This window comes from Anticarsia gemmatalis, chromosome 22 (assembly GCF_050436995.1).
Source record: "Anticarsia gemmatalis isolate Benzon Research Colony breed Stoneville strain chromosome 22, ilAntGemm2 primary, whole genome shotgun sequence".
NCBI lineage: Eukaryota > Metazoa > Arthropoda > Insecta > Lepidoptera > Erebidae > Anticarsia > Anticarsia gemmatalis.
This window is the reverse complement of record NC_134766.1, coordinates 7,373,126-7,397,434: the sequence shown is the minus strand read 5'-3', so window position 1 is coordinate 7,397,434 and position 24,309 is coordinate 7,373,126. Positions and strand designations below refer to the sequence as shown.

General features: G+C 34.9%; 1 protein-coding gene across 32 annotated transcripts in view; it reads right to left on the bottom strand.

The window, feature by feature from the left end:
• Window positions 1-24,309, bottom strand: part of shot (dystonin-like protein short stop) — a 375,697-nt gene that overhangs the window by 96,488 nt on the left and 254,900 nt on the right. For 27 of the 32 annotated variants that reach the window (XM_076129018.1, XM_076129022.1, XM_076129023.1 and 24 more), the window contains 11 exons: window positions 24,061-24,289; window positions 23,446-23,625; window positions 21,280-21,372; window positions 20,763-20,937; window positions 10,540-10,755; window positions 9,769-9,865; window positions 9,382-9,502; window positions 8,347-8,579; window positions 7,747-7,897; window positions 6,588-6,671; window positions 4,572-4,850 (listed from right to left, as the gene is read on the bottom strand). In XM_076129018.1, coding sequence (XP_075985133.1) covers window positions 4,572-4,850; window positions 6,588-6,671; window positions 7,747-7,897; window positions 8,347-8,579; window positions 9,382-9,502; window positions 9,769-9,865; window positions 10,540-10,755; window positions 20,763-20,937; window positions 21,280-21,372; window positions 23,446-23,625; window positions 24,061-24,289 — 1,858 coding nt within the window. The remainder of the gene's footprint in view (window positions 1-4,571; window positions 4,851-6,587; window positions 6,672-7,746; window positions 7,898-8,346; window positions 8,580-9,381; window positions 9,503-9,768; window positions 9,866-10,539; window positions 10,756-20,762; window positions 20,938-21,279; window positions 21,373-23,445; window positions 23,626-24,060; window positions 24,290-24,309) is intronic. The other 5 variants (XM_076129033.1, XM_076129037.1, XM_076129036.1 and 2 more) reach the window with 2 other exon arrangements.

Sequence of the window (24,309 nt, the reverse complement as noted above, 5' to 3'; positions counted from 1 at the left end):
AAGCCGTCGCCATACAGTGACCTTAGTTTGTCTAAGCCCACGCCATGGACTTATACAGTCAAACGTGGGCAGACAATAAATGTTACGATGTTCAATTAAACTACAATTTCGAGTTTTATTTTGATAATTGTTTGTTATTTCAAATGCGGATGTTTTGATTTGTATGGTCAAATTGAGCGTGTCCATACACTGACTGTCAAAATAGTATAGAAATGACAGTTTTTGTCGTTGTTGTGACATGCTGTATCTGTAGCGCGATTCTGTACAGTCGGTACTATCGAATATCGAGAGTCTGACATTTAAAAATAGTTTCTACAATGCTCGCTAGAAGCGCTGAATCGTTGGCATACTACATTTTTCGATAGCTATCTGGTTGTCGGTAGTCGATAGTGGTAGAGAATCGCGGTATTGTAGATATGATAGAGTCACGGTAGTATTCGAACCGTAAGTCGGTTCACAAATAAGTCGGATGACTAGTAAGTTGGATTACGAGCAAAGTCGGTTGACTAGTAAGTCTCCTACTTTTCGATATTATAGAACGATCTTTACCTACATTTATCTTCAACGGTAACAAATTAAAATTTAAATGTATTTTATATATATTTTTAAAAAAGGTAACGTAAGCTTTAACTGCAACTTAATGAGAGAGTATCTCAATTATGTATTAAGTATCTAAATTAAAACGTACTGGTTTATTTTCCCAATCAAGTATAGAAATACCGCCAATATAATTAGCATAAGGATGTTTTCGATACATTTTCCAGTTCCATATGACCTGTATTGATTAAAAACCTGTTATACAAGGTCTGTTATGTAATTTCGCTATATACCTACAATATTAATTAATTTGACCGTCATAAATAAACTTAAATTGAAAGTTGTAGCAAAACTGTTAAAGGAAGGTGACCTTTAATACCTAATTATGCATGGAAAATTATATTTATTGATTTATTACCGACGTTATTTTTAAATAATGTGATGTTTATTTCTCATATTCATTTTTTAATATATTATTATGTCAATCTCGAAGTCTCTTATTCATCGTGGTGGACTCAAGGCCTATCTTCTTTCATTCTGAGAGAAGATCTTTACTCAACAGTGCACATTAAAACGTATGTTTAACTTTTAAGTTTACTATATACCTAAACTACTGGCTCGTTTAGCAATGCGGATTATTTTTGTTCCTACTTGCAGCAAAATTATTCCTTATATTATTGTAACATGTTTATTCAAACAAAACAACTATTCGTAATACACACAGAAACTATTTTTCAATATTAACAACAACCTGTAACTTAACCATCCATTTCAACAACACCCTCTATAACTTAACCGACAACGCTGTAAATATAACTTAACACTAACACTAAAAAGTTCGTTACGATTCGAACGTTTTATTTGAATGCGACCTTGATAGATGTCCGTGTGATGACCTAATGGTGACATCATGGCGTATAAGTGAATTAGGTAAACTTTGTACGTAGTGTTAATGGTATTCTATGAGACGGATATTGTAAGACGCCGGCGCTTGGTAGAGGGATATGAAGAGATTTTTATAGTGACAGAAGTGTTTGTACGTTTGATAATCACTCTACAAAGCAAAATAGAGACATTCTTCTTTATTTTTTTCCATATTATAAATGATATGTTTGTCCGTCTTTCTTTCATGTCAAAAATGCTGATCCGATTTAGATACAATTTTAGCAGGATAGTAGTTTATATTCCGGCAAAAGTTGCAGGCTTCAATTTTTAACAACATTACTGTCCCAGTTTTATAAGGATTTTACTCTGTATAAGATTACATCCTAAACAAAATTAGCTATTATTTTCAATAAAAAAGATTTAATAAAAAGTGTAGCGACGTAGATATACGCTTGTATTTAAATTAACACTTGTATAATAATATGTATTTATATTACATAAGCTACGATTCTTGGTTCTTGCAAATTGTTAATGCATAATTTATTATTCAACTCTAGTCTATTACCTAGCACATGTTACAAAGTCTATAATCCAACTAAAATAAGTTTTGATTTGTTGACATCAAAATCAAATCAACACTCCTTCAATAAAAAAAAACCTGTCAATCTTATGTCGAAATTAGACATTCATAATTGTAATTCGGACAAATTTGTTTTGACATAAATTAAAATGTATCTTATAAGTTATTATATTCTAAAGCCAATATAATAATTATATCTGACTAGCAATCTAGTTTTTGTCCTCAAATATAATTTACGATGTCAATTCTCAGTATTAAATGTCATTTTGTTTTGAGATTCTCATAAAAAACTTGTTCCATTTAGCAAATTGTGGTTTATTATTCTTTATTAACATTGAATGAGCTGGAAACTGGTCTAGTTGGAAACTCATGTTTGATTCAAATTTATTACAAGTAAAAAAATACACAAAGCATCAAAATTGCTTCAACGGTATGGCCGTGAAATCTTTTAAGACAGATAGACAGCGTACTTTCTCACTTTAACTTATTGAATTATGAAACAAAATTAAAAAAATCTCTGCCAAAATAGGGTAAAAAAAATAAATCTTTTAAATAATTTTCATATTTTTTTACGATTTAGTTTTCGGAACATATCCATTGATATGTACTCTACAATAATAATTACGGTTTGCAAACAGCCTAGCCTTTTAGATAAGTCAACAGATTAGCCAGACGGCAATTAAAACTAATGTAAACACAGCCACGAATAAATACATCAGCTACTCGTCTGACTAGAACTTGTTAAACAAATCTTTGTACAGGCTACTATAAAAAATATAGATTTATAGTCCCTGGTCAAATTGCGAACCGAATATAGACAAGTTTTTAAGATAAAACTCCACTTCATTAATTGTTTATGGTCTATGAGATGACAAATGTTGCCAACGGTAAAACTGCTCTACGAATTATGACACTAATGAAAAGTAAATGTCAATAAATATTTGACAGATGTCAAATTGCGTTTAAATTATCGTTGTTAATTACTTTGGTTATCATATTAAACGTACATTAGTATAAAAATCGAGTGAACTTCCTAATTCTTCTATACCAATGTTAAACAATAAAAATATTAATATATTTAACTCATTGTTTTATTTATTTGATTGTTCTTTTTAACCTCTCGAGCGCCCCAACGTCAAAATTCAAATATACCGTTAAGCGTCCGGGCCAAAAATGGCGCGCGAAATTGAATTGGCGGTTGGCGTTTAAGCGCCGATTCCGTCATATTTTAATACTAACACCCTAGTCATACCTTATATATTTGAAATCTACATTAAATTTGCTATAGATTAAAAAAATAAACCACAAATAATATTTGATAGTGGTAGTACAATAGTCGGTTTAATCTAAATATTTTGTGCTTTAGGCATGTGTTTGAAGAAAGTCAAAAAAATATTTTTAGGCAAAAAAAATAATATGACGAAAGGTCTTATCGTGTAGTTAATGAATAATGACATTAAAATCCAACTGTAAAATATACTCAAATCTTTAAAATTAGTTAAAAAAAGGATTTACAATATTGGTCATAAAGGAACATGTCGTTGGGTCAGATGTTGTTTAAGGTGCTCTCTGGCCTATATCAACCACTTATTCAAGTGTGTGCATTAGATCGTCGTCTCGTTTCATCAGCTTCAATGTCAAATATGTTTGAAAGGGATAAACATAGTTTTAGCATTTCTTTTTTACGTTTTTTAAATGCAAGATCGTTTTGCCGTGACACGGTGGCGGGGCGCTTGACGGGGGTAGAACATTCAACCGTGACACGGTGGCCGGGCGCTTGAGAGGTTAAGGGGTAGATTAAGTTTAAAATCTCCCACGCTGACTAATCATCTAGTTCCATATGTATCTAGAATCTTCTATAAAATAAAACCAATTAATAAACCTTTACTATAATTTATCAATAAATGACTCGCACAAGGTCATGCCTCGCGACTTTGCCCGCAATTTAAAATGCATTACGCTTTGCACTATGCGTAGTACGATAACTGTCATTAAATAGTTTGTATTCATTTAACTAATAGAACTAACATTGTGTTGAATTGTTTCATTCTGATTGCTTGTTTTTGTATTAAACTACAAGGTTAAATAATTTTATTAAAATGTCTATACTATGTTTAAGTCTACGTAATATTTTTTAAAGTTTTGATAGATATAAAGGTAAATTTATTAAAGATGTCTGCTTACTTCATTATAATAGAATATTGGATTTTACATTAACGCAAAAACGCTTCCGTAATTGAACGTCGTCATTAAAAGACATCTCATAATAAGAAGAGGACAAAAATACTAATGTCTGTTAAAGAATGATTCTTTACTTAACTCTACACATGTCATTCATCTTTATCCAACTAACGTACAAATTTGGTACAATTTATTCGGTAACAAAAATAATAGGTCTTTTTGCATACGTATACTTTTGCATAGTACGAAAGTACACGCACGTGCACGCACATATTAGAATGACATAAAAAAAATATAGATCAACTATATAACTATATTCATGCCGTCAAGTAAAGAACCATTCTGCACCAGACTACAAAATTAAATAAACTACACAACTATGACTTACCAGTGTAACAATGTCTCCAGGGTTAGCAGCGGCAATCCTTCTCAGCCTTTCGTACAACATATCCATGAGCCTCTGGTACTTCGCGTTGAGCTCATCAAGTTCCCTTGCAACAGACTCTGAGCCGGCTGGTACTCGTTCAGGGTCGACGGCTACCCCCCTCGCTCGGTACCGCTCGGCCAGCTCCATGTCTCCTTGCCGCCGCAGCTGGCGCATGTCCAGCGACGGGTGCACCTCGTCGCATAGCCATTCGGCGTAGCGTTGACATCTCGACGAGTATATCTATGTAGGGTTAGGGTTTCAAGCGGGTTATTCAGGTTAGTTCCGTACAGACTGTTTTTTTGCCTTTTCTATAATAGTATAGATACTAAAAATACTTAAAAAGAGTTTGTAATAAGTATTGGAATGGGCTAAAGGCTTTGTTTTAGAAAAGGTTTAAAAAAACAGTCTGCTTGTTAAATTAAAGCTGAATTAGAATTAATTATTTATTCCTTTCACCTTCCTTGCATACATATACCTACTTAATAAGTAAAATATTCATCCGTATCTATCCTTTCATAATTCACTCTCACAGAAGACCCAATATTTACAAACAAACCAAAAATATGAAATTAAATACTAAGTCTTCGTCTTTCACCCAACATATCAATATGTTTTTTGTTCACTGGTAACACTAAAGTCCAGCTTCACATCGCAGGAATGAAGTCATGCTGGAAGTGCCTGTTCAGTATACAGGTATTTTTCAAGCGTGCAACACCGAACGTGGAATTTCCCCATTTCGTGCACTATAAAGCAATAGATCGTGTTTTACCCATAAAGAAAGATTTGATGTAAAATGGTGGAGATTCTATTTATAATTCTGGCAACATTGAAACACCCATAATGCATGCAAAGCTCACATTTGGAAGAACAATAGACTCATAATATGAAAGCTATTTACAAGAAATTAATTTGAATTTTAAATGAACAAAAAAGTACTTTAAAGTTTCCGACATAACGGAAACATGAGCAAAAAAAGATCATTATTATTTATACGGTTTTTTTACAAAGAAAAGGTGGCGAAATATGTAATTTTTTATACAAAAATATTTGTAACTAGTAATTATTTTAATTAACGCACAAACACTGAAAAAAGCTTGCACAAAAAAATTAACAAACCTTAGTCACATAGAATAAAATCAGCATTACTTTAACACACACACACACATCACGCATTCAGATGATTAAGGGCCAGTTGCACAACTTAAGGATAACTTTCGGATAGTCTATCCAATAGATAAAGAGCCACCAGATAATCTAACCGACTCTTATTCAAAAGTTATATAACTAGCTTAGTTTAGTAAGCAGAATTGTTTAAACTTCGAAGCGGGTTTAGTAAAAAAATCGCAAGCATTAGTCTTAGAGCGAAAAGCGACCGTGCATATAGAGTCGAAATTCCTCTGACATACGAAGAGACTTGAAGACCCGAGACAAAGACAAAGCAAGACAAGGACAAAACGCTGGACCGAACTTCCTTCTCTTTTTGACATTCAAAACCTTTCATCAAACAATTCCTAGAGACAAATCAACGTTTTGTGGAAAAACATCAACATTTCCTCTAGAACAATGTTTAGACGGTTTCAATTTATCTATTTAGACATATAAAATATCAACTCATAAATAATTTATACATCTAAATAAACAAAAAGAAACCAGAGCTATTATGTATCTCAGTTGACTACTATTTGAAAGCCACAATGCTGTACATTGTTTCCTCACTCAGATTATATTGATTAACACATTACATTAAAACAGCAATGTACTGTATAGTGACCATGTCGTACACTTTATCAACTGACATACGTAATACGCCCGCAAGTGTTTTAACTTATATCTCAGTTAACATCTTTGCAAGCCACAATGCTGTGCATTGATACCTCGCTTACATTATAGTGATAAACACGTAACATCAAAGCAGCAATGTATAATCCACAAAACGTATCATCCTAATTCAAAGTTCTTCAGCTGTATAATAATTACCTTAGCCTCGCGAATGTATCGCCCTCCATCAACGTTTACTTTTTCAATCTTAGGAGTCCTCTCGACGACACTGGTCAGTAGGTTCTGTGAATACCACAAGACACCCGAATATTTATTATTTATTTTATTAGTATGTGCGAAAAAAACATCTTTTGTGAAGTTAATCAAAATCACAGTTAATGAATCTGTACAATATTTTGTGTAGTAAAACAACTTACGAGAGAGCCGTATGTGCAATTTATTTAGTCAGAATTAAGAACTTTAGTGATCCGTAGGCTTATGTAGCTGACGGTATGTTTAATACAACTACTTTATAACAGAAATACATAAAATTATTTATTAAAATTTAGGTTAATACTGCACGCCAAGGCTTTCTACTAAGTTGTCGGACTATACCATTAACCTGTCACTCGTATTATTATAAAAAAAATCTTAAAATAAATATTTAAATACATGCATAATATCTTAATCTAAGTTAAAACTTTTTGGTTTCCGAACCCCGTCTCAAAGGACCCGTGTCCAAACCCCACACTTTATGATAAAGTTAAGACCAATGACCATAAATTTGTCAATGTTTTTCACACTTTTGACCATAAACCAACCAAAAACCTTTATTAAGATTTTGTAGTGAAAACTTATATCGTGTCCTGGTCTGACCTATGAAAATATACACCCTAATTTCAGTAAATATTTCTCAGTTTCTTCTTGTTTATGTAAAAACTCTCGACCTATCTCTATAGAAAATCGAAGATTTGCAACAAAATCCTGATCCTGAAAAAACTTAATTCTATCTTTATTAAACTACAAGTAGACTCATAGTTAAATATCCAAACGATACTCAAATTTAAGTTACATTAAAGCACGATAAATATACGTAGCTTTAAACAATCACTTAAAATTGAGTAACGTTTGAGTATATGACCGATAATACTACAATAGTATTAATTCTAACTTCAGCCAAAGCAAGATCATTTTGTAACTTTCAATCTTAAATCAATTTAAGAAAGTTTTGCCAAGTTTAAAAAACTTAAAGTCTCAACATGTTAGCTTTACTCAATATACAACATTAGAGCGAGAAAACCCATACTTTCTACTAAGAGTGAAAGAAACAAAACATCTGATAGTGCTGGCATCTACAGTATTAGTTAGTTCATCTCACCCTGGTAGGTTCGAACTGTTCCTTAGGCCTGACTTCAATGGGCGGCTGTGCTTGCAGCTTGCTATACGCGTCGTCGATCCATTCGGCTTCCTTCTCGAGGCCGGCGTTGTAGTTGCGTAGGAGTTGGTAGGCGGCTTCGCAGCTGCGGAGTCTGGTGAGAAATGTTAGTTGAGATTAAGATTTTGGAAGCCGTTTTGTGGACCTTAGAAAAATATTTGTAAGACTACTTTGGAAAGTAGATCAAGACTGTAATTCAGTTATGAGTTAAATACAATCAGAAACAAAATCTAAGTGACTTAAATTAGTAGCTAAGCTTTAGTAGTAGTAATCTTATCTCTAGATTTGAGGATATTAGAAAATGTATATCTCCTGGTTTTCATAAGCTTAATCTTGTGACGAACTTAAACGTAGACTTGGCTACAATTTCACAACATTTATTGACCGAAAAAAGCAGCAAGACATTTTTGGCGCAAACCAGGTTTCGAACCCAAGACCTCAGCGGGGCATTAACAACCGTCCGCGAGACTAAGAAAGGTCAAAAAACTACTTAGTACAAAAATAATGTAAAGAAAATAAACAGTTCCATTTCATCATCCTCACCTTTCAGCCAGCTGAGTACACACGCTATTCCACCTATTATTCAGCTGGGACACTTCCTTGTCCAGTCTCTCCAGATCAATATGTTTGCCAGCGCGAGGCAGTGAGGAGTGCGGCAGTGCAGCCCTGGACGTCTCCACCAGGCGCCTGCAGTTCTCCGCGTCGTCGTTCATCTGGTCCACCTGGATCTGCTGCTTGGAGACCGCTACTTGCATACGGAGGAGGTCTTCGTGCATCTAAGGAAAGGTGAAAAAGTTAGTAATGGATTTTGGTCTGATGTTATGTTTCCAACTTGTCGCCTACTTCAGTTAGAGTAATGTTGTCGAACTAATTTGGATGTCTGCAAGTATATCTGGTAGACATAATTGTTGCAGGTATCAAGTAACTTATTGTGTTGTGTGTGTTTTTAAAACTGTGAATTTAAAGGCGAACGGCAGGTTTATATGAAGAATTCGTACAGCTTATAAAATGTCATGTTTAGGTTTACTTTTTGTTTTAATTGGTAGCTAATATGATAGACAAGCTTATTTTAAAATTCTTATATTTTTAAAAGTTGGGAGGTAAAAGTTATGTCCATTTTTAGAAGCCCCGATAGTTCGCTAAAATGCTCAGATGCTGTCTAAACCACAATTCAAAACAACAGCAAATTGGCGGATGCGTAGACGTCAGACGAAAAGTGACGTCTCATGAGATTTTCTTTTTCTTTAGTTGTCAACAAATATAAGCCATGGACCAAAAATTATTATTTAAATAAACAAATACTTTCTTATTAATCCGGACTTCTAAAAATAATACTCCCATATAAAAATATGTGACTTAGTCCCCTTAATAAGTGGTACAAATTCTGTTACGAAACAACACAAACTTTAAGCTGTACGAAATCTGCCGATCTCCTTTATTGACAAGTTTGATGAGAATTAAATTGCTAGTCGTGTAATTATAATATTACAATCATTTTTGCTGTTATTTAAGTTTAACATTTTAAAAGCTGACTTGAGATCTACTAAGAGAAAAGAAAATAATTATATAGGTACTTACGTCCTTCAACAGTTCAACATCATTAGGCAGGTCATTGAACTGCGCGAGTTTGATCTCAAACTCTGAGATAGTCTGATGGTTCTCCTCCATGCTGTTCACTACGATCTCAACAAACTTCAACCTGAAGAACACAAAAACACAACATTAGTTTATTAATATGACCTACTCTTTACGGGATTTTAACTCAATAATTCATTATTTGTAAAAAGAATAGCAGCTTATATTCGTTGCCGGAATACAATCTATCAACCTGTAAATTTTTATTCAAATGTTTTCAGCCATTTCTACGAGAAAAATGGCAAATGGACACACTTTAACATTAATCATTTTACTATTAATTGAGTATCAATGACAAAGACCAAGTACTGGCTTGAATAGTCTACTCACCTCTCAACGAAGAGTTGGCTCTTGGACTGCATGTCGTTCCACTTGCCCATCACCTTGTCGAGGCTCTTCTTCATGGCGGGCGTCTTGAGCGCGATACCTGATGACATAAACATAGTTTTACTAACAGAACTCTGGAAGTATACTGCATGCCGCTTCCATAATATTAATTCCTTTCGATGTGACCAGATAGACTCTTGTATTTAAAAAACTAAGACAATTTAAGTTTAGTGGTTTAAGTTGGCACCTCCCACGCAAGTGGTCGCAGGATCGAATCCGAGGCAACACACCAATGACTTTTCGAAGCTATGTGTGTATTAGAAATAATTATCACTTGCTCTAACGGTGAAGGAAAACATCGTGAGGAAACCTTGCATGCCTAAAATTTGTTTAATACATTTATTGAGGGCATGCAAAGTCCCCAACCCGCACTTGGCCAGCGTGGTGGACTCAAGGCCTAACCCCTCCCCCTCGTTTGGGAGGAGACCCTTGCCCTGCAGAGGGACAGACATGGGTTATTAAAAAAAAAAAAAAAAACAATAACTATTCATTAAGTCACCAGTATTTTTTTCGGTTTAAGAGCATAATGTGAAACCTCACAAAATACAATTAATCTACGAGCTTCATTAACCCAAATACTTCTTCTTCTAAGCGAATATAAGCGCCCTTTTACTTAGCAAAAGACCTCACATGTTACAGTCGAAACTGATTTCTTGCCTAGGTAGATCCAAAAAGATTGCCAAAACAACTGCTAAAAATTCAACCAGCTCTTACCTCTGAAGGTATTCTGCACCTCCTCAACATCATGCGTGCAGGCATGTACACTGGTCTCCCAGTCTTTGTGCTGCAGCACGAGGTGCTCCAAGGAGTCCAGGTCCCGCGGGATGTGGCTCGCGATCCTCTCATGCAGCTGCCGCTCGAGGATCTCAAGCCTTTCCAGAAGGCTTGAAGACTGCTCTGTGAATATGCGGGCCGCGTTCTTTGATTCCTCTGCGAAAGGAGAGAGAATTTGTTAGTGTCTTCTGCTATAATTTTAAAATAGATAATGTAATGTATGAGACTACCAGATATTAAGGTTGAGTGTTCGGTGTCACTGATATTTAAACATTGTTAAAATATGGTTAAAATTAAGCCTTATTTCCTATGATATAATTTATAATTGAATTCTAGAATGCAGAACTTGCTATAAGAGTAAACTTTGACGTACAAACAAAATACAATTTCTTATACTCTAAAGTAAGTCTTATAAGTTCCCAACTCGCAATTGGCCAGCGTAGTGGTCTTAGGGCCTAACCCGTCCCTCTTTACAGGAGGAGACCGTTGCCCAGCAATGGGACATAAATGGGTTAAATCAATTTATTTTTACCGTTATAAAAAGTTTTAAATTTCGTTGAAACGAAACGATACGATTTCCATATCAATATCTGTTTCAGTTGCCGGCAGATTCCCCTTCTTATATATTATTATCGTAACACACTAACCTACACAATAATTCTCATTTTACTCAATAAACAAGGCACGTATTGTTAATATCTAATGAATAAGTAAACAACTCAATGAACTACAAATAGCGCATGAGTCACAAATCAAGTGCTGGTTGTAGGAACTGACATCTCGACCCGTGGAGAGCTGAAGTTCAAACGATAGAGTATTATTAGTAATGACTACTATTTGATTACTATCTGGACAAAGTTGTAATGGAGACAAATATTACGTTTCTGTTTGTATATAATGTATAATTATGGTTATATGAATACAGGATTTCGAGTCCGTTTTAAGATCTATAAGACTAAACGTGGGCCTCCAGCGCGGACGTCTAAACTCTGGGTAGACTTAATGGATTTTCTGATGAAAATATTGGAAATCAGATCACACCTTCGTACTAGTAAAAAATAAATACTCAAAAATCATTTATTACAAAAGAAAAAAGATCAATAACTAATTCGGCTTCATTTTAAACTTAGTATATACATTGTTAAACCTCAAATATTTTTGGGTTTCATTACATTCTAACTTAGATTTGTTCAGTAGATGCCACTCCAAAAGTATTTTCAGTATACATTCCTATATTCAAAACACGTGTACTGCAAAGATTTATAGTACAGTATTGTAGGAGAATATAGTATTCGGTACCTACATCTCCACAATATGACAAAGTTAGCTCAGCAACACTACATTCATATTCATTGCGAAGAGCGCTCGTCCCACTTTGCAAAACTCTGCAGCTTCCGACCCGATTTAGTCATCGATTTATTTATTTAAATAAGAGAACGAAGACCAGCGCTACTTAAACCTGCAGCAATATGCACCATTTCAATATTTATTATTAAGAAAGAAACAGATTTTGAAACAGATTCATAGTACTCGTAACCGGTGCTCTGTGTAACAACATGTATTTAGATGTGAAGGATGCATAAGAAGTTTGTAAACAGGTGTGATTTTATTCATATATCGTAAGTAAATCGATTTTTTATCAAGTCTCTCTATGAACAAGACTATGCAAAACCCAAGCAATCTGCTAGTTCTTGAATAAGATCTCCAAATAAACACAAACACAACATCGCGTATCTCCCGCGTCTTAGTTTTTTATACATAAGGTTATCCCTAATGTAATGAATGAAAAAAATCTTAGCAAAATTCCAAGTCATGCTGCCTTCAGATAACCTTCTAAGGTCAGATACATGTCCGCATTTAACCCCGTACAAAAAACCGGTTACAATTATAAACCGTATCTAAATTCATTGAGCAACTCGCTGCTGTTACCATAACAAATCATTTTACTGTAACACTTTAAACGCACTTCAAGAACAATGAGATAGAAATCAACATTAAAATATTCAAGACGTTTTGACAGACTTCATGTAAATGTACATCACAATTTTTGTTTAAGTAAAAGACCAATATTTTGTTTATCTAGGAACTAAAATACTGGCCACAATTTTTCACTGAACGTCACCAAAATACATCAAAAATAACAAAGCAAGTAACTCCTCCGAACAGCTCAAACAAACATGCACTTTATAACATAAAGCAAAAGGTTGATTATCACGAAACACTGTCACTACCACCTGTAGGTCTCCGGCGCTGAACCCTTTCAACAGTCCTCTCCACATACACTATATAAACTCTTAAATACATTTAACTTATATTAAAAGTACGAGTTAAGCTGAACAGAGCGAACGCGTTACTGAAATACTAAAAATCTAGAGCAACAGAATGACACAGTGTAGTGAAAATAACAGTAGGACAAGCATATTTTTTAAACTATACATTGTACAGTGTAGAAGCAAATAATAACGTTGAGAAAGAAAATATTAGATGGAAGCAGACAGTAGGCGATTAAAACGCGTCGGTTGAAGTTATTGATCGAGAAACGATAGACGTTGCGTAATTTTTTGGCGCGGACGTCGCATGCATGGTCGCCAAATGTAAGATATAAGCCTAAAGGCTGTTCGGACGGTACGAAGAGGCTGTTATCTTACAGATATGTACTGGATAGCTTAGACAACTTGAGGGAAAAATTGCTTTATGCTCATCTACGATTTTTGTTGTTAGAAAGAATGTTTGTTATCAAAAAACTATCTATACAAATCGATACTACTGCTTGAATTATACAGTTGAAAATATTGTTTGTATAAATCTCAAAAACAACTGGTTTGCTTTTGAAAAGTTATTGTTAAATGCTATAGATTATTATTTCTTGCTTCAGTTCTCGACTAGTCGTCTGATACAAGTCTTAAATGTATTAATTTTATCTAATAAAGATAATAATTAAGCTCCATTAGTTCTATTAAGTGTTTCACAAAAAACTAGACGACTACAAGCAAAAACATCTAAAAAATACAAGCGATATTTGGCGCTAACAAAAAAACATTGTTACGAAATAATTACTATCTAGGTCGCCTAGTGGTGCCTATTAAATGTAATTTAGGTGCTATTTAAGAGTTGTGAACCAGTTTGTTGATAATAATGATGTCGGAACTAAATGTTTTTGAAGTCATATATTGATTGATGTAGAACAAAAAGCTAGGTTATTGACCCTTGGAAATTATTATCCAAAATGTCTACTTTCAAAGAAGTTTATTTTTTTATGTTATACGTAATCTCTCCGTATGACGCTTTCATATCAACAAATAAGCTCAATGGTTTTTACATCTACCATTTGGTGTTATTTTACCATTCATTTCTTATATTTAGTGATACGACGAACGATATACAGCGATAAACTACATAAAAATTAAGCCTACCCGTACTTTTTTACAAATTTTTCATCCATTATACATCTCTAACTAGTTATACTGTAGTAACTGCATTAAATATTCATTTAACCTACTGTTAAATTCTACTCTGTGCCACCCACTCTCGTTCTATTGAGAGTGGCTGAGATAACTGTCACAACCTGTGTTTCACGCAAGGTCATACAAATCAGTCGGTGCTATGACATCAGGCTGCACTAATTGTGTTCAGCTATGATTGAGATTTGGACGTTTTAGACCAATAGATGTCATGTGAGACGAGTAGATTGTTCTGGGAAATTGTGCGCGAATTAGCGCGTTAATTAGGTTGATGAGTTGTCATTTTGCTGTTTGTTTTGTTTTAGAGCAGATGATTCCAGCTTTAGAGCAGTCATTTTTTTTAAATTTTGTGATAGGTATATCAGTATTGCGGGACATGAAATCATCATCTTATTCTCGTAAGAAAAGGCACAGATTAAAGACAGATATTGAAATAGCAGGAGAGTGATTTGAAATCAAACCAATTGTAAATCTTACGAAAACAGAACATTATGCTTTGAAAAAATCTATGTATGAAACCTGTTTTCCAATTAACATTATGTGTACAAGCCGCAATAGTTTAAAAACTTTACCTATAAACGGCCAAATCTATTTAATAAAAACGGTCACTTACAAAACCTGAAGTAGGTAAATACTGAAATTTCTTAAAAAAATCTTTTCAATCACTACACCAGCGGGAGTTAGCAACAAAAAACTCCTGATGATCAATTCGTATATTTAGAATCAGTGAGTCTTCTGTTCCCGGAAAAGTATTGCTCAAACTTCTGACTCTTTTATTTACTTTTTATTGTTTTTTAGGCATTAGTAGTGTTTATAAAAATAAACTGATGATTTTTAAATTATTTATAGTATTCAATAGCATTGACGATTAGTGCAATTGATTTCTAACCTTATAAAATAAAATGTCAGTTATAATGAACTAAAGGCTAAGCCTATGTTTGATACCCTATCAAACGAGCGAGAGCATTATTTTTCATAGACGACCTAACGGTATTACTCTATTCCCGTATATTTAAAAGGAAAAAAATGGCCGCATTTAAGTTAAAAAATTAATTAACCTAAAATTACACGTAAAGATACTCAACACCACGCACAAAAAGTAAGTGTCATACCCACACTAACTAACCCTTCAAGAAAAACAAATAAATCATATAACATTCCTAGTCCTACAATCATCCTAACCTTATCCCATATTAAAATATGACATAAGACCCATCAAAAACATGACCTGATGAACTGATTCACTTAAAGTGGGTGTCTTTGATTGTATTGTAAATATCTGGCGGTACAAGGTCAATGATATCATCTTAAATTGGTAGTAGGAGTGATAGCGTGATGTGTGAAGGGTCTGGATAATTTGATGGTGTTGTCTTGAGGCATGAGACAATAGACAGATATAGTTTGACTACTAAGAAGAGAATTTAGGCTTGGACACTATATACAGGGTGTCCCAAGAACGGAAAATGGGCTAAGACATGGTGTTTTTTTTGTGATGATACTGTTAATTGGATTGGTGTTCAGATGGATTCTCTGATTGATGATTCCAGAACAGGGGTATAGAAACTCAAATACATTCATATTTTTGACTTAAGGAAAACTTGATTACTTTGAATTCAACACGACATTAAGTAAATATTTTTGTTGTACAAAGATAGTTAGATTAACTTATGTGCGAGCCTTTTCGGAGAAGAAGGTGTGTTGAAGTTAAGAATAGATATAGGAATTAAGTCAATACTTTACCTCCTTTTCCAAAGGAAAAGATACGTTTAATTTTCTTCATTTTTACGCACACTGCACATAAAATGGTCACTCGATATCACTAAACAGTGTCACTTAACATTATCACTAGTTTAACACTAAACTATGAAATTGTACTCAAATACCTATGAACACCACCAGGAAAACATAAGTTAAGAAGAGCTACATAAAATAATAGAAAGGAAAAAGCAAGCTAAACTTAATCATCAACTACTCCTACGTTTACTGTCACCCTGGTACTTGCATTTGGTACATATTACAATATTTTCAGTTAATTTTTGATTTCTTTGGGACTTACAATATTTAAAAAAAATATTTACCTACAACTTTTACCAATTTTAGATACGAATCGGTTAGTTTATCAAATGGAATAAAATATGTTTTATATGCATAATCGCTGTCATTTTATCTATCGGTCTTTCAATCTATCCGTAAGTTTTGACACCGGCACAATTTAAAACTGAATTAACATCGTAATCCCTTTAAAACCTATATTATTTCAATAATATGAAAAGGCTTCACTATATAAAATCGCGAAAGCAAACTATTCGCAAGTTAGACATTTAATAAACACATTATCTGTAGGAGACCGCGTTTGGTACTGAGACGAAATCTCATTGATTTTCATAAGGTACAAACTAAATATAGAACTACTTTCAGTTATGTGTGGGTTAATTTAGGTTAATAATAACAATAGATCTTGTTTTCAGGTAAATGTCGTCTGCATGTCAGAGCTTAGAGTGAAAAGGTCGTAAGGGCAAAACTATATACTAACTATAAAGTGTGAGAGAAATTTGTGAGTTCGTGTTATTCAGGGTTATCTCGGGAACTACTCAACTTATTAGAAAAATATTACTCTATTTGTGATGTGTATGAATACGTAATTATTCAAAGTTAAATCTTGTAGAGTAGATCTCGTACAAAACAATCTCTGATCTTATAGAGATTAATATATTTATTTGTTAATTACCTATCGTAATTAACAAATAAATAAAATGGTATTAAACTTCAAAGAAAGTAAATAATAAATCTTAGCCGATGCTATTAACAGTTGGAGGTCATGAGAACGTCGTCATTTATAAAAACCATAAGGTTATGAAAATATTTGCATCTGATTTTATTTTAGAGTTCAAAAAGCAGTATTTTAGCCAGTGTCAATAGCGATGCACATCTGTGTGAAAATTATTTTAAAGGCCAACTAGATTGGCTTTCAAGTAATGACAGAAACTAGCTTTATGAAAAAAAACTTTAATGGCAACCCACATAGTTACCATTCCCGTGGGATTTTCGGGACAAAAAATACTTCCTACCCTTCTCGCGTGCCAAACTACATTTGTACAAAGTTTCATCCAAATTGGCTCAGTGCTTTAGGCACGAAGATAAGACAGACGGACATACAGACAGAATCTAGACAGTTGCAGGTGTTGAACGGTTCATTTTTCGTAACAAAACTTGTACTAAATTGTAGTAGGTCATGTTTGCCAGGTAATATTCGCTTTACGAAATAATAGAGATAAGCGTTGCAGTTAACGCAATTGCCATGAATGAGATGACGCGAGGACTTCGGCCCAATGAAGATACATCTACGAATATTTAGGTTTGGCATTTGGACACTTCTTCAGTACCACAAATGTGGATAAATTGTGTTAGCTTGTTCGAAAAGTCATTTCGGTATTTTTGTGGAAATGAAAGACTGTTTTTTTTAGAATAGTCCGTGGCTTTTCAAGTGGTCATATACTGTTACTATTTTATCATATCAACAACATTATTTCCGAACAACCTAATAGAAATATTTATTATTATGACTTATGCTACTATTGAGTAGCAAAGGATATAAGGATAACCAAAGAAGATAAACTGTTCAGGGTATGTAATCTATCTATCGTTTACGAAATCAAGTCTAAAAATGCGGGTTATTTTTGTAAATGTAAATATCAGATATAGGCCCGCATCATTTACATTTAAACTACTTCATTAACCAAAATTTAAGATTGATTTTCTTTCAAATATATTTTTTCTTGTTTATTTTCAAAAGAAACCAGTAAGCGAACTAGCTTTTGTACTAGTAGTAGTTTATCTTCTGCAAACAAACTATCGCGTTCATAATACGGTAATCCGATGGCTCAACTTTAAATTGGTTTAGCAAACATAGAACAATACTAATACTATGAGTGGTTTTAGATAAGCCAGGGTGCTTAGACAATTTTAAAGAGTTCAAAAAGTGTATTTTCAATAAAAGTTTCTGACATTAATCACTGAAAAAATTAAAACGAAGTTTTTGACAAAAATTACTGGGAATGTTGACAAATGATTTTTGGTTGTAGTTTCTACGCTGAATATTAACTGAAAAAACTTTTCCAACATTGCTTTTCTATACTAAAAATAAGAGGCGCGAAACCAAAGTTCTAAATCTTATCCTTAAAAATATTTTCTATTTTCCTACAGCTTCACTAAAAACACCACTTATAATCAAACACAAAAAAATCACAACACACATCAACACTGCCACCTATTATCAAAATTCGTAAACTTTTAGCACAACACGCACTACGCGAATAAGCGCGTAAGTGACATCTCTTACGATTGCTAATTGCGACTGAGCGCCCGTAGGACCGAGTCCTTTGTCGCTTACGTCGTTTTACTACGAACTACTACTCTTGATACTTGAATAAAATTATTAAACCAGTTTTTTATAATTATAAATAGGAGTAGTCGTTATACGTACTTTTTTAAAGCGTGTTTTTGGTGGTCTGATTAATTTATGGTACATGTTTAATATGATTTCGATTAGTTAATTAATAGTTCGAGATTGTAAACAGGAAGCCTTCTGGTAGTATTCCTCATAACTTATAAAACGTTAGTCAGCATTTTATTGGTTCTTATTTACATTATTCCAATAATTTTCGTCATTCGGGAAGAGACCCTTGACCAAAAGTGACACAGTCATGGGTTAAAAAAAAGCGAATCTTAATAGAATGGAATTGTCGCACCCCTGCACATCAGCAGCCGTAAACGAGTAATTTTGAAACGATGAAGTACTATAATATCTTTGATAACAATCATTCAAATCTCTACGACAACGTGTCCTAATATTTAACTAAACACCCAATGCTTAGGTACATCTTTTCAATACAAAACATCAACCCCATAGTCATCGTTCTGTCATTAAGTATCAAAATCATCACATCTCTATAACGTCAAGGTATAATCAACGTCAGTAGATAAATTACGTTATCTCCACGACATCGCTCGTGCTCTATGTCAGTCTATGTGGCCACAAAACTAGCGCGATTGACAATCATCTCCTGTACATTGCAGTACATTGAAATGAGAGATTCTTGTTAAGTACTTATATGCAGATGAGTGTATCTTTGAACATATGATTTGTATCCGTAATGTGGAACAATTTATAATAATGGAGGAAAGTAAAGTTGTCAATTTTTTTCGTCTAAATTGTAATTTTTTTATTATTGTTGTGTTTGAATTAAGCTTCCAATTCAATGTCAATTAAATTTAGCAGTTGCTATCATCATTCTTTACTCAATGACAGTCGGACAAAATGATAGAATTATTTTACTCGGAAAATTACGAATGTGTCGTTACCACTAGTTTAGAGAACGATTGAGCCTTCTATTGGGAAATAGGTCCAACTGGGATATAATGTCTAATAAGTTAATTAGATCCCTAATAAATGCAAGAGTAACATAAAAACCTAGATCAGAATAGGGTCATCCATTCTGAAGCTACGACACCACAAACTAGAATAATAGTCAGCGCATTGAAAATTGAACCTCAAAATGCACCCCTTATAAATCTGTACCTACAATTTAACCACTAAGAAGGTATCAGTCTGAGTATTCTATTCTAATGAGTTAAACTTATGAGTAAGATATTGTTGATATGCCATTGTTTACATACTGGCATTGTCCTGCAGGCTTACTATATGACCTTAGTGTTTAGTCTACCTACTGACATTCCTGGCAATGAAATAATTGAAATACTATGGTATAATTATATATAAATATAACCCATTAATGTCCCACTGCTGGGCAAAAGTCTTCTGTCGTAGTGACGGAGGGGTTAGAACTTTGCATACCTTCAAGAACTGTTCTAAAGAACTGTCAGGCATACAAAGTTGCATCACGATTGCAGATCGAAGCAGTGGGACATTGATGGGTGTGCGACGTCACATAATTTTTACTCGAATATTCCAAAAGGAGTGTGAAGTTTCTTAGTAAAATAATCCACTCAAATCTTTTAGACAATTTATAAACAAACTTCATAATCTTGTAACGTTCAAACAGTAAGAATAAAAAGATCGTTGCAATATAAATCTCAATTGATACGCAGTCTATTATTCAATTAGGCCAATATAAAAGTATGTATTTTTCTATACGATAATTGGTTGATAGAACATTTGTTTTAGTTAACGCTGTTCAGATAGAAGAATAATCATAGCTTCTGCACTATTGAGTAATAAATATCTATCATAACTTTGAGAAGGTCGTTGTGGAAATAACAGTAGGAATTCTTGGAATACGCACTAAGAACAGCACATTATATCATAATTGGGTTGATACGAAAACGTATTGAGAATTTTGATCTAACTGATATAATTACTAGTTATCAATTAAATTCTTAATTAAATAAAATCTACTCGGATCTACGTGCAACTTATACGTGTAACGTGCACGTTATAAGTATACGTACGCGTGCGAATCATCAAATTCACATGATAAGTCAGCATCCAAAACTATGCTTCTGGGTTTAATTGAATGAACTTTACTAATAAGCAGTTCTTTTAATAACCCTCCAATGTACCGTTTATCATTAATTCAACCAAGCACTATACAACAGGAATGTAACAAACAGCACTAAAAAACTACAAATATCCTGGCTTCGTTATAATCATCATCAACATATAATATGCTGTAAAGTGCCTACCTTCAGCGCGCGCCCGTCGCTCGAACTCGTCGAACAGTCGGTTGACGTCATCGATCTCTCTGCGCAGGCGACGTAGCTGCGGGTCGGCCGGGTCGCCCTCTCCCAGCAACTTCTCCGCGTCCTCGTTCAAAGCGCGACGGATGGCTTGACGCTGTTCCGCGCCCATCGCTACGAACTAGTTAAAAAGAAAAAGATATTCGTTTTACATAAGGACTTCATTAAGACATACGATGCAGTCATTTTCATAGCATATGCATCTAACCGACCCTAGAACAGTATTCAAGTTTCCCAATGGTATTTAACTTTCTTTACATTTTTTTCGCTCCTGTCAGCACCACTGTAGTATTCTTATATACCAAGAAGTCACCAGTTCAATGGACAGTTAAATTTTTAACCAAATGTAATGCAACTCAACTTAAAGTTTATTAGACGAAGGTTCAGAAATCTGTATAGGTTTAAACCTTTTACACACAATATATACTATTCGAAATGTTTTTTTAAAATGAGTAGTACTTACTTGTGGGAAGTCCCATCCCTTCACTACCTTGATGGTAGCGAAGATCATGTTCTGTCTCATCCTGAGCTGCTTCCTCTGCCATAGTTGGATCACCTAAACGAAGCAAATTAAATTATATCAAGTTTATTATCCAGTCACGCATAAAAACGACAACACACAATCGCAGAACGACGTATTAAACGATTGTTAAGTTTTAGAGACCGTATTTCATTCTAATTCAATCAATCAATTGAACTCATAACTTTTAAACTCTCGCGTTGCATGTTTAATGTATAATAGAATACGGGAATTAACGCGAACACGCATTTTACCTTAAAATGCCTAACGTTTCGGCGCAGGTTGCACTCGCCGTGGTCCCAGGCAGACTGGAGCAGCGATGACAGGACTTCGTGTATATGAGGCGGACGAATGTCCATCCACCCTCATATTTTGATTTTTCCAACCGCCAACACACACTACACTAAGATACCACGTAAGTCGACGAAGGAACAGGATCACGAAACGGAGTAAACATCCGGAGGTCAACAGACAGCCCGCCTACTTGCCCTACGTCAGAGGAGTGACTGATAAGATAGGGAATGTATTGAAACAATACAGCATCAGCACAGTATTCACGCCGGGGGCAAAAGTCAGCAGCATGGTGGGCACACCGAAGGATGTACTACCGTTTCAAACACCAGGTGTCTACAAGATCAACTGCAGCTGCGGTAGTTCCTACATAGGCCAGACTAAGCGGTCGATAGCTGAAAGGGTCAAGGAACATATCGCCGCTGTTAAGAACCGTCAAATCAGCAAGTCAGCCATTGCGGAACATCTACTCGAAGCAGGAACTAATCACTGGATTGAATTCCATCGCCCTCAAGTCCTCTCCACTGAACGACATTTCTACTCGAGGATTGTTCGTGAAGCGATCGAAATCAAGAAACATCCAAATTTCAATCGGGAAGACGGCTTCAAATTATCCGCGACGTGGAATCCAGTGATTACTGTTACAAAACCTCGCTATGTTTCGCAATCGGTTAGCTCACAGAATAGGGACACGGTTAGTGTAGTGTGTGTTGGCGGTTGGAAAAATCAAAATATGAGGGTGGATGGACATTCGTCCGCCTCATATACACGAAGTCCTGTCATCGCTGCTCCAGTCTGCCTGGGACCACGGCGAGTGCAACCTGCGCCGAAACGTTAGGCATTTTAAGGTAAAATGCGTGTTCGCGTTAATTCCCGTATTCTATTATACATTAATCAATTGAACTGGTAGGCTAAGTTAGCTACTAAGTTACTGAAGACTCGTTACAGAATAAGTAGTGATATTTGAAATACATATTATTTTTACTTCTTTACGTAAAAACACACACCTTAAAAAAACAATACACTATCACAGCACACACGAATTGATGGATCCAACACATTTCTCACTTTATATTATAACTAAAATATTATAATGCAACGGGTCTTAAACGCGAATGAAAATCAAAGGTAAAAATACCTTATTTGGTTACCCAATGGTCGATGCAATTTGGTCGAAATGTCGGGTAACCAAATAAGGTATTCTAACCTTTAATTTCCAATCGAGTTTAAGACCCGTTGCATTATAATATTATGTGTACAAGTCGCGAGAGTTTAATACCGTTAAAACATTTTAACCTAACGACATATTAGCTTCAAGTATAAATTTATAACTGAACTTATATCAGTGATGTAATGTTTGTATACTGATCGTTAATTAATTGTGTTATTGGTCGTTTAGATAACGGTAAATGTTTGTCATATAAGGACAAATTGTGTGGAGAATTATTCGTAAGTAGATGGCGGTAGTGTAGCTTTTTGGTCTATATTTAGGTGTCAAATAAAATGTTTCCTTTAATATAATTATCATTTGTGATTATATGAAAATCAATGTTAACGAACACTTTCAAGTTGTATAAATTATACTTTTTAAGGTTTTTACACCCGACGGTTGTGTAGATGGTGCGTATTATCGGACGATAGTACGCGCCGTATTACTTTGTGTGTCTGAATATAACGACAAGTTGGATAGATAGAGGAACGGTAGGTAGAAATTGAAGTACAGATGACTAATGGGACGGAAACAGTCGTTGCTTCGTCTCTGTCATAGAACGTTAAGTGGCGTGTAGTATAAATGTATTTAGATAATATTATACTCACTCTATCGTAGGCCTGCCTGAGCCGGGCGGCGGCGTCGATGGCGTCCTGGCAGGGCGGCGGCAGCGCCAGCACGGCGCCGGGCAGCGCCACGTCCGTGCCGGCGCCGCCCAGCCGCACGCGCCAGCGACTGCGACCCGAGTTGTCCACCACCGTCACTGCTGAGCCCTTCTCGATCGCCACCTGTACGTATAAAGTAGTATTTTAATATTTATATTGTAGAAATCTAAACTATTAAAAGGAATTGGCTGAAATATCAGAGCGGCAGTAAAGTTTGGAAGACTTTTTGCCAAACAAGACAATCACATGGGCAGCCCGTTTGACTCAATCGCTGCACTTGGCTCGACATATGGTGAATCAAGATAAAAAGTACGTTATTATGAAGATTCTTATAATGTATTTAAGTCGTAAAACTAATAAGTCGGTATAAAAAAATTCTTACGAAATCTAAGCTCGAAAAGAAATGATCGTAAGCTTACTAAAATCGAATTATTAGTGAAAATATTATAGTAAAAATCCACTCGGTGACCCGAAGGAACTAGCAGCTTTCACAAAAAAATGCAATCAAACATCATTCCATTCAAAAACAGACCTTAATATTAAACAAATAATACTCACATTAGCATGTTTATAAGCACAAACAGTCTCCGCCCTGAGCGGCCTAGTGATGGGTGATCGTCGTTGCTTCACCGGCCTCACGTCCTGCGCCAGGTCGTTGAGGCGGGAGACCCTCGCGCCGTGAGAGTTCAGCTCCTCGCGCAGTTCCTGCATGCCTTTGAGGAGACGCTCGCCTTGGTCGAGCGTGAACTCCGATTGAGAGAATGTGCTGTTTAGCGCTTCTTCGCGTCTGGAATAAAGATATTTAGG